This window comes from Pteropus medius, unplaced genomic scaffold (genome assembly GCF_902729225.1).
Source record: "Pteropus medius unplaced genomic scaffold, Ma_sr-lr_union100, whole genome shotgun sequence".
Classification (NCBI taxonomy): domain Eukaryota; kingdom Metazoa; phylum Chordata; class Mammalia; order Chiroptera; family Pteropodidae; genus Pteropus; species Pteropus medius.
In genome coordinates this window covers 4,012,254-4,021,347 of record NW_024344370.1, presented here as the reverse complement: position 1 = coordinate 4,021,347, position 9,094 = coordinate 4,012,254, and the positions used below count along the sequence as shown (strand labels likewise).

Genomic DNA, 9,094 nt, shown 5'->3' with positions numbered 1-9,094 from the left:
AAAAAACTGTTAGAACTAATTAATGCATTCAGTAAAGCTGTAGGACACAAAATCAATAACAAAAACCTGTAGTGTTCTATACTAATAAACTATTTACAATTGCATCAAAAAGAATAAAATACCTAGGAATAAATTTAACTAAGAAGGTGCAAGACCTATACACGGAAAACTAAGACATCAATGAAACAAATTAAAGACACAAATAAATGGAAAGATATTTCATGCTCATGGATTGACAATATTGTTAAAATGTCCATACTACCCAATGCAATCTAAAGATTCAGTGCAATCCCTATCAAAATTCTAGTGGCATTTTTCACAGAACTAGAACAAACAATCCTAAAATCTTCAGAAAGCAGAAGAAAGCTAGAGGCATCACACTCCCTGATTTCAAACTATATTACAAAGATACAGTAATTAAAACAGTATGGTATTGGCATAAATACAGAGACATAGATCAATGGAACAGAATAGAGAGGCCAGAAATAAACCCAGGCCTATATGGTCAATTAATTTATGACAAAGAAGCCAAGAATATACAATGGGGGAAAGAACAATATCTACAATAAATGATTTTGGGAAAACTGGACAGCACGTGCAAAATAATGAAACTGGGCCACTATCATACACCATACATAAAAATTAATTCAAAATGGTTTAACATAAGACCTAAAACGATAAAACTTGTAAACTAAATTCATGTAAGCTCTCGATCACTCTGCAAAACACTGAAATTAACTGTGAAGATAGAGGCATTAGGTGCTTTAAGAACACAGCTTTCTTTGACCTGAAATTTACTGAACCCTGCCTGGTTCCAGCAATATCATCACATTAGCTCTATTTTTTTTAAAGGAGAATAATAATAATCAAACCTACCTCACAGAGTTGTTGTGAAGCTTAAATGAAATAAGATGCATCAAACTTTTAGCACAATGACTATGTGTCACTATGCTAAAGTGGTCCATACTAAGTGCTCAATGAATGACATTTAATCTTAGTAAAATTATGTGGGGGGTAGGAAGAAAGAACGCGGAACCTGGATTTCTAAGTTTTCTTTCCTAACCTACCTCAGAAAGTCTGAACATCAGTTAAAGAACACACAACGGATGGGAGTTTTGATTATCGAAAGGTAGGAAAGATCCCAGCGCTGTTGCACCAAACGTTATCTTAAAAGGAGTTCAACGGGCAGAGGAGGAAAGGAAGGTACCTCTGCCTGCACACCAACCCCCGACTTGCCCCCAAGAAACTCTACAAGTACCTGTCTCTCTGTCACACTCATCTTCAAGTCCATACCCTGGGTAATTACATTTCCTTCACAGCTCAAAACTTTCTTCACCATTTACTCTCCTGATGGATGAGCCTGCCTCACAGTCAAAATACTATAAAAAATTTTTTAAAACAAAACAACAATAAGCAAATCTGTTATTCACTGGCTGCTTACTCTGTGCCAAGCACAGTGTTCAGATCAGAATAATCATTACTTGTACTTAATCTCCCCTTAAGCATATGTAGTGATATTGCTATCTCCCTCCATTTCATAATGAAGAATCTGAAGCTTAGGGAGGCTGAGGAGCTCATGCAAAGCCACAGGTGAGCAGGCAGCAAAGCGGGTGCTGGAAACAGTCCCACTGCCATGCTCCAGCTCCAAACCACTAAGCTCTACACTAAAAATCTGAGGTCGCCCCTCAAAGGGCCACCAGGAGCACATTAAATGACGTAACCTTTGACAAACACACAGCATAATACCTGGTGCATGTTGAATAAACATGTGCTCTGCATTTTCAGTTGCTAAATCTGGCAGCCCTCCCAGGGCACCTCTCCATCCCTCAGGCATCCGGAGCTTTGTTTCCCATCATCTGTGGCTCCTCGCTGATGGCCAGCATCCTGGCTTCCACGCACAGAATCAAAAGTGCCTGGAAGTTACACACCCTGGAGGGAAGCACTTAGCAATGACTGAGGGGTGAGGGGAGTGAAAGCCCAGGCCTCTTGAGTTGGCTGGGACACACTCTGGGGCCCCAGTCACTTATCTTCAGCGCCCCCTGCCACTTACCTTCAGTGCCCCCTGCCACATCAGGCTGGACTACCTTCCGAGACCTGCTCTGAAATTCCACCCAACTTAGCTTCTTAGGCTTCCCCATCAAGCTTCCCTCACACCTTGACCAGTTTCTCTCGGGAACGCACCCATAATAAATTAGTTACATCTGAATTTACGTCTCAGGTTTTGCTTCTGGGGAATTAACCTCAGACACCATCGCCAACCACACCTGCACAGAGGCAGGCTTCTCTACTCTGAACTTATGGTCCTGGGCTTCATCTGGGATGAGAGTGGGAGATCTGCAAGGAGGGGCCCAGGTGATGTCGGAGGCAGTCGCAAAGGGTTAGACTGACTGATTTACCAAACTCAGAAAAGCCCATGGGGATTCTGTTTCTGCATCCTGTGTGACAGCTAGGCTCCAGTGGAATATGGACTTGGGCACCCACAGCTGGACCCTCTCCGCCTTGCAGGTACTGCCCTGCTTCTCTGCCCACAACACAAGCCTGGAACCAACTGCCTCTAAGGAGACAGCATCTCCTTGTTTTGTTCCATATTCCATTTTAAAGATATTGGCCTCTACAACGATTCCCACTTAGATGCCAGTGAGGGTTTTAAGTTATGACATTCAACTAGAGATATTCTATACTCTGGCATAAGAGGTGCAGTTTTCAAGGCCAATGAGTTTTTCAGGGACCAAGAATTGCAGGGGGACTCAAAAGATGCTATTCGGACAGCAGGAACCTTTTGTTGTGTTGGGGTTGCTCTTTTTAAAAGTTTCTGTTTGGGTTTTTTGTTTCTGTTTTTTTTTTTTTCTTTTCTTTTGTCATTTGTTTTTTTGTGGTTTTTTTTTGTTTGTTTTGTTTTTTGTTTTTTGGCAGGGAGAGGTATGTAGCAAGGGGACTTGGATCTGAGAAAGAGAGAGAAGTGTGAACTACGATGAAAAATATTTATTTGGGTTCAAGAGACACTGCCTTTGGAGATTCTTCCTTTGGTTAAAGTATAAACTGTTCTTGAAAATCAAACCGTAAGATGTCATGGAACTGTCAGCTTAGCAGGCTGTTCTCTTACCATCAGGAAATTAACATCCAGCAAGCTTGCCATTTTTCCTGGAATTCATGTTTTTTTCCTGCAGAGCAACATAGGCTGGCTGCTAAATCATATCTTGGGAAGGGCTGAACTTACATGCAGACTCTCAAAGAAAAAACATTCAGCTTAGTGTCTAAGTAAATATTTATCATTTGGAAAGGCAACTGGAAGTTTTTTCCATACTTTGGGTGGTTTCTTACGAAAAAAGATTTGGAGCAAAGAAGCTCAAGTGTATACTTGTCAAGTCATGGTTCTGACCAGCCAGTACCTTGGCTGTCCACTAACTGGGGTGCTCTTCTATAGAATGCTGAGCCCTGAACTGTCCTGAATGTCATGTTAACACTTTGGAATTATGAACTGAGACGGAAGTTCATTTGGACTTGGCCCCATGGGCTTTTCAAAGGACCTTGCTCCTTTCCCAGGGGCTTGTTTTTGTGGTTCTGATAGGCCAAGACCCACACAGGCAGTCAGCCGATGGCAGCCCCCAGGTCTGCTCTGAGGCTTCTGTCTGGGAGCCAGCCCATCTAGGGAACGATGTACCCTGGTCAGCTCTCTGTCCCACAGGAGATGGGACTTGTTCCTGTAGAGCAAAGCCTGTGGGAATCCAGCTGGGCCTAGGACCTGGTGTGTCTAATTCCGGGTGGTCATTAGCAAGCCCACTGGGCCACACACAGGGTCAAGTCCTCGAGGCAGCTTTGTTAGCAATAAGATGACATCTTGATATCTGTCTGGGCTTGGTTCCTATCTGGCTCCCACTGGACTCTGGTCTCAGACAAGGCTAATCCACAGGCCAGAAACACTGAGAAGTAGATGAACGCCGGCATCTCAAGGGAAAATTAATAGATGGGGAGCAAAGCTTTGGTTGGGGCCTTGCTGATGTGCTTCAGGCTGAGCCTAGCCCCAGTGAGCAGAGGGAGATATATCTGGGTACTTAAACGTCCAGTCTGGTGTCCTTGCCCCCATCCAAAAATCATCTGTTCTGAAGGGATTGCTTTCTATACCTCTAGAAAGTGCTATAAATGAAATTCTCTCACTACCAAAAAATAAAAGTAAAAAAAGGAAAAGTTCAGCTACCTGGAGAAGCTGCTACACAGATGTGGCTCACTCAGCCCCTAAACCACAGGCTGGTCTGTGGAGAGAGTCAGCAGGCAGCCAGAGAGAGATAAAGTTCGAGGAACACCTTTTGTTCTTTCTTTTAAGACGGAAGTGACCTAAGCATGTTTATAAGCTGAGGAGAAGGAATCGCTCAAGAAGGAAAAGTTGAAAGTACAGGAGATGCAGAGGGAAGGTGGACAAGAGCAGGGCCATGTCCACCTCTGAGACCTCCCAGAAGTCTGGCCAGAAGAGAGACCAGCTGGCCGCACATCTTCCATGAAATGGGGACCATGTCATCTGCTGAGCAGTGAGGGGAGACTCGAAGGGAACTTGAGGAGCTGGAAAGAATTTGAAAATTCTGCCCTGAGGGATGAAACAGGAAGACAGCGAGAGCTCAGGCGTGAGGCCCAGTGGGATCCGTGGTGGGAGGTCAGGCAGATTCCTGGGTTTTCCACAGCACGAGGCACCCCAAACTCTAAAGTTGGATATTTATACTTTGAAATCTCATTTTTGACACCTGAGCAGGTAAAACTTTAAAGTGGAAGGATAGCATTACAAGAAAATGGTACTATGTCTTTATTATTTGAAAGGTCGAAATACAAATGCCTTTAAAATAAAGCATTTTAAAGACTATTTATTCCCATTACAATAACCATTATTTTCATAAACTACTTAAGAGTACATAACTTTCATGCATATGTGTTACATATTGCAGTACGTGTATAACAATATGTGTAAAAGTCAACATGCGCAGCCTACAAGGAGATGATTCTCTTGGTTCTCTTCCTTACTGTGATAATCATTCAGAATATCCTGCATGTCCATTCTGGCTTGCACGGTTTGATTTCTATTTCAAAGTCCAGGCCTCAGGATATCTTCTTGACATTTTACCCTGCACAAATAGCGAAGTTGGACGGGCAGGACAGGGAATTCCATTCCTAAAAATGAAGCAGAACATGCATCTAGATTCCTCTGAGCCGCCGTCTGACACTTGCTGACTGGGAGCTCTGTGCCCTCACCGCTCCCACACCCTTGTCGCCAGCACAGGCAGCACTGACAAAGGGCCCTGCCTGGAGCTCAGGGGTGAGGGCAACAGTGGCCTCGAGGCTTTCGCAAACATAGATAGAGGCTGTTTGTGCTTCTGAGAAAACTGTCTCCCTGCTGACCCCAGCGTCCAGTAAAAGCTGCAGAGGGAACAAGGACCGCTAATGACTTCTGTCATACTCTGTTCTTTTGGCCCCTTGTACAAGACACAGAACACCACAGACTTTGATTACAAATAGGCTTTGTCACTAATTAAGATTTACGTAAAACTATTAAAATACATCAGTGTAAAATTCCTCTTTTAAAATACCCTGCAAAACTCACATATTTTAAACACTCAACCAAATGGCTTAAGTCCACTGATTGTTCTAAAGGCCTGCTAAGTGCCTCTAATGTCTAGCAGCTCAGCTGGTCCCTCGATGAGAGGTAGAAGATTCTGTAATGTCAACAGGCAGACATGCAGATAGTAAAATACAGAAGGGAAAAGTTTAGCTTCACAATGATTTAAGCAACACAGATAACTCTGACGTTTCATTACTTTCAATAAACTGACAAAATCCAGCTACAGCAGTAAACAGCTGATAATCAGGAAAGGGACAAAGGACGTCCCAGACATCTCTGGTGATACTGCAAACCAGCGGAGCCTTTTGGGATGCACAGTTATGCAATAAGTGATAATCATAAAACTTTGAACTAGAAACCACACCTTTGGAAACAGCCCCAAGGAATTAGACAAAAGGGGATAAAGAAAATTTTGTACAAAAATGTTTATGGAAGTTGCTCTCTATACGAAGAGGAGATGTGAAACAATCCTATGAACTAAGGGTACCTCAGCAAACCACCATATGCAGGCACCCCATGGAGCTCTGAGTGGCCATTCAAAATGCTACCACTATGAATTATGTTCATTTATGAGATTTTATATGTGAAATAAGTGAAACACAATGGAATCAACACATAATTTGTAATTACGTGAAAATGTATATAGGTACACAAGATCATATCAGGAATGAATTAAGAATAGCATTTTAGAAGGTTTTGCTATTTTTAGAAGGTTTTGTTGTTGCAAAGTTGAGTCCAAAATAAATTTTAAATTTACCAAAAAAAAAAGAAAAGAAAAAAAGAGAGAGAGAGAGAGAGGTGCCTAGAGTTATCCATTGATGGCTGCTGAGTCACCCACGGCATGTGCTATGGGTCCAGGACAGAGGTTGCCTCAGCCGGGATTTCTCAACCTCAGCACTATTAACATTTTGGGCCAGATAATTCTTTGTTTGGGGGGCTGTTCTGCACATTGTAGGCTGATTATCAGCACTGCTGGCTTCTACCCACTAGATGCCCACCTCACCCTTGCAGAATACCTCTGGGTATTGTCAAATGCCTGACGGCTGGAGGTTGGGGGTCAAATCACTGGGCAAGAACCACCGGTGTAAGTGTGAAGAGCCACTAACTCTCCACCTCAGCTATAGCAGGGGACAGGAAATTGTGAGGGCTAGGGGAGCTAGAATGTGTGCCCTTCTAAAGGGGGAAGTCTCTATTCAGTTAGAAATCCAGAATGACATAGCCTGATTTTTTAAAAAATTAGCAGCTAATTCAAAGTTAAAACACTTTGTGGACCAGTACAGTGCAGGAAGAGCCTCGTGTCTGTGGGCTACAGGGGTCAGCAAACTTTTTTTTGTAAAGGGCCAGATGGCAAACCTTTTATGGCTTTGTGGGAGAAACTGTCACACTACTCAGTTCTGTCTTTGTCGGGGACAGCAACCACAGATGATGTGTAAATGATGGGCTGTGTTCCAATTAAGCCTGTTATGGACACCGAAATTTTAATTCCATAGAATTTTCACATGTCTTTAAACACTGTTCTTTTGATTTTGTTTTCCAGCCTATAAAAAGTCAACATTGTTTTTGGCTCATGGGCTCTACAAAACTAGGGCCCAGATTTGGCGTGAGGGACAATTCACCAAACCCTGGACTGGAGCATGCCTGCAGCACAGTAGTACATAGGGACATGCTGGAAAGGGGGACGGAATCCCCTTGAGGTGGTGGCAGACCGGCACAGGGGAGCAGCAGTAGAGGTCTCCAGGATCCATGCTGGAACCTGTTCTTTCTTGCCTCCCCCCAACTCCTAAGCCTCCTTCCTTCAAAAGGCCCTTGTAGTGTTTTTACTTTTTTACTGCTATCTCCTGAGAAAACAGAATGAGGGGATCACCTTTTTTTATTTATTTTTTTTAAAACTACAGACTGGATTCTCTGCTATCTGTTAAATTTTTCTGGTGTTATTGTAAAAGAAAACCCGTTATCGAGGCACCAATGCAGCTGTTTGCATGGTTCCCAGGCCCCAGAAAGCAATTAGTGGAATTTCGTCAGTCTTCAATGACCTTGCTAAAACACAAGTTTTCCTGTTTGTGTCCCCTCAACACCTCTTTGATAGTAACAGAGAATATGCAGATGGCCTTCTTCAGCAACCCAGGATGCTGGGAATGGGGACAGTTTGTGATTATAGGAGAGGAAGGTCACCAGTGGCTTCTGAGCTTTTAGGCCTGTATCCTGTGAATCTGCTCTACACAGCAGTATGTGGCCGCTGAATGACTTTCTGGGGTTCCTGGGAAAACAGCTCCTTTTACTGGCAGGAAATGCTGACTCCTATGAAGCTACCTCTGGCTATCCATCAGGAGCAAAACAGAGCCCTAACTTCCTAGCCCTCAAAGGTAGCAAAGTAGATATGGAAAATGATCGAAGGAGGCTGAAAGGAAGGAGGAAAAATAAATGAAAAGAAAGGAACAGTTAAAAAGATGAGAAGCTGCCGGGTGTGGTAGGAAAAAAGCAGAAGACAGGAGGCAAGAAGGAAAGCGAGAAAGGGGAAGAAGAAATGAAACGGGAAGCGCCAGGAGTGTGGCGTTCGCAAACCATCCTTCAGAAGGTGCGGCAAAGCTTCGATGAAAAATTAAGGGACGGAGGGCGAGGCGTAATAGCTTCATCTCTGAAAGCCACTCACAGGAGCATCTGGGACCCCTGCTCTCTACCCAGCCATCAAATGCTTGGATTTCAGCTTCAAAAGCCTACCCAGCTGTGAGACAGACAAGACTGGGAGGACTTGTTCCAAGGCACCCTCCTCCCCACCCAGCTCATATAGAATTTGAGAGGACCCCTCAGCTGGAGGTAGGCAGAGGGGCACAGAAAAGAAAGAACAGAGTGAGCACAAGGCTAGAGCCTCCCTATTTCACAAATCCAAAGGCAGGAGTGGAAAGTACCCACTTGGGTCTCTGGGGGACAAGGGGCTCGTAGAGGTGCCCAACTCACAACAGTAGGGGTAGGTATCAGGGCAGAGAGCCCACCACAGCCAAGAACCAGTGTACACCTTCTGTTTGGTCCCTTTCTACTCCCAGGGCAAAGGGGCAGCTCCCCAGTGCCCTGCCCCAGGCCTCCCTGATTTACCAGTAGTCACCGTTGTATAAACTAGGAGTGAAGAATTCAGAGGCAGGTAATAAGTGATCAGCTGGCAAACACCTAATTCAATGCACCTAATTCAATGCTGCAGACACTTGTGATTTAATGAGAGAGCTTTCGGAGAGGAGATCAGCCCCACCTGCTTGTCCCCATGGTCAGGATGCAGCAAACGGCTGAGGAAAAATGGCCAGTGGCCCAACAGGTATAGGTAGGGACACAGACACATCCAGAGACCAGCACTGGGCAGAAACCAAATGAGGGACAAAACCCTGCTGCTCCATGAGCATTCTTTGTCGCTCAGATCAGTCCCAGAGCAGAAAGTGGGTGGGGAGGGGGGGCGGGCTCAAAATCCCAAATGTGACTCAGTTACAAACCTAAAGCGACACAGGA

At 44.3% G+C, this 9,094-nt stretch overlaps 1 protein-coding gene across 1 annotated transcript in view; it reads right to left on the bottom strand.

The window, feature by feature from the left end:
* Positions 1-4,666: 4,666 nt before the first annotated feature.
* The window catches only part of IL31RA (interleukin 31 receptor A), a 61,533-nt gene continuing 57,105 nt past the window's right edge, over positions 4,667-9,094 (bottom strand). Inside the window, exon 17 of the mRNA XM_039869958.1 lies at positions 4,667-5,154. Within this exon, the coding sequence (XP_039725892.1) occupies positions 5,104-5,154 (51 nt within the window). The 3' untranslated portion in view covers positions 4,667-5,103. The remainder of the gene's footprint in view (positions 5,155-9,094) is intronic.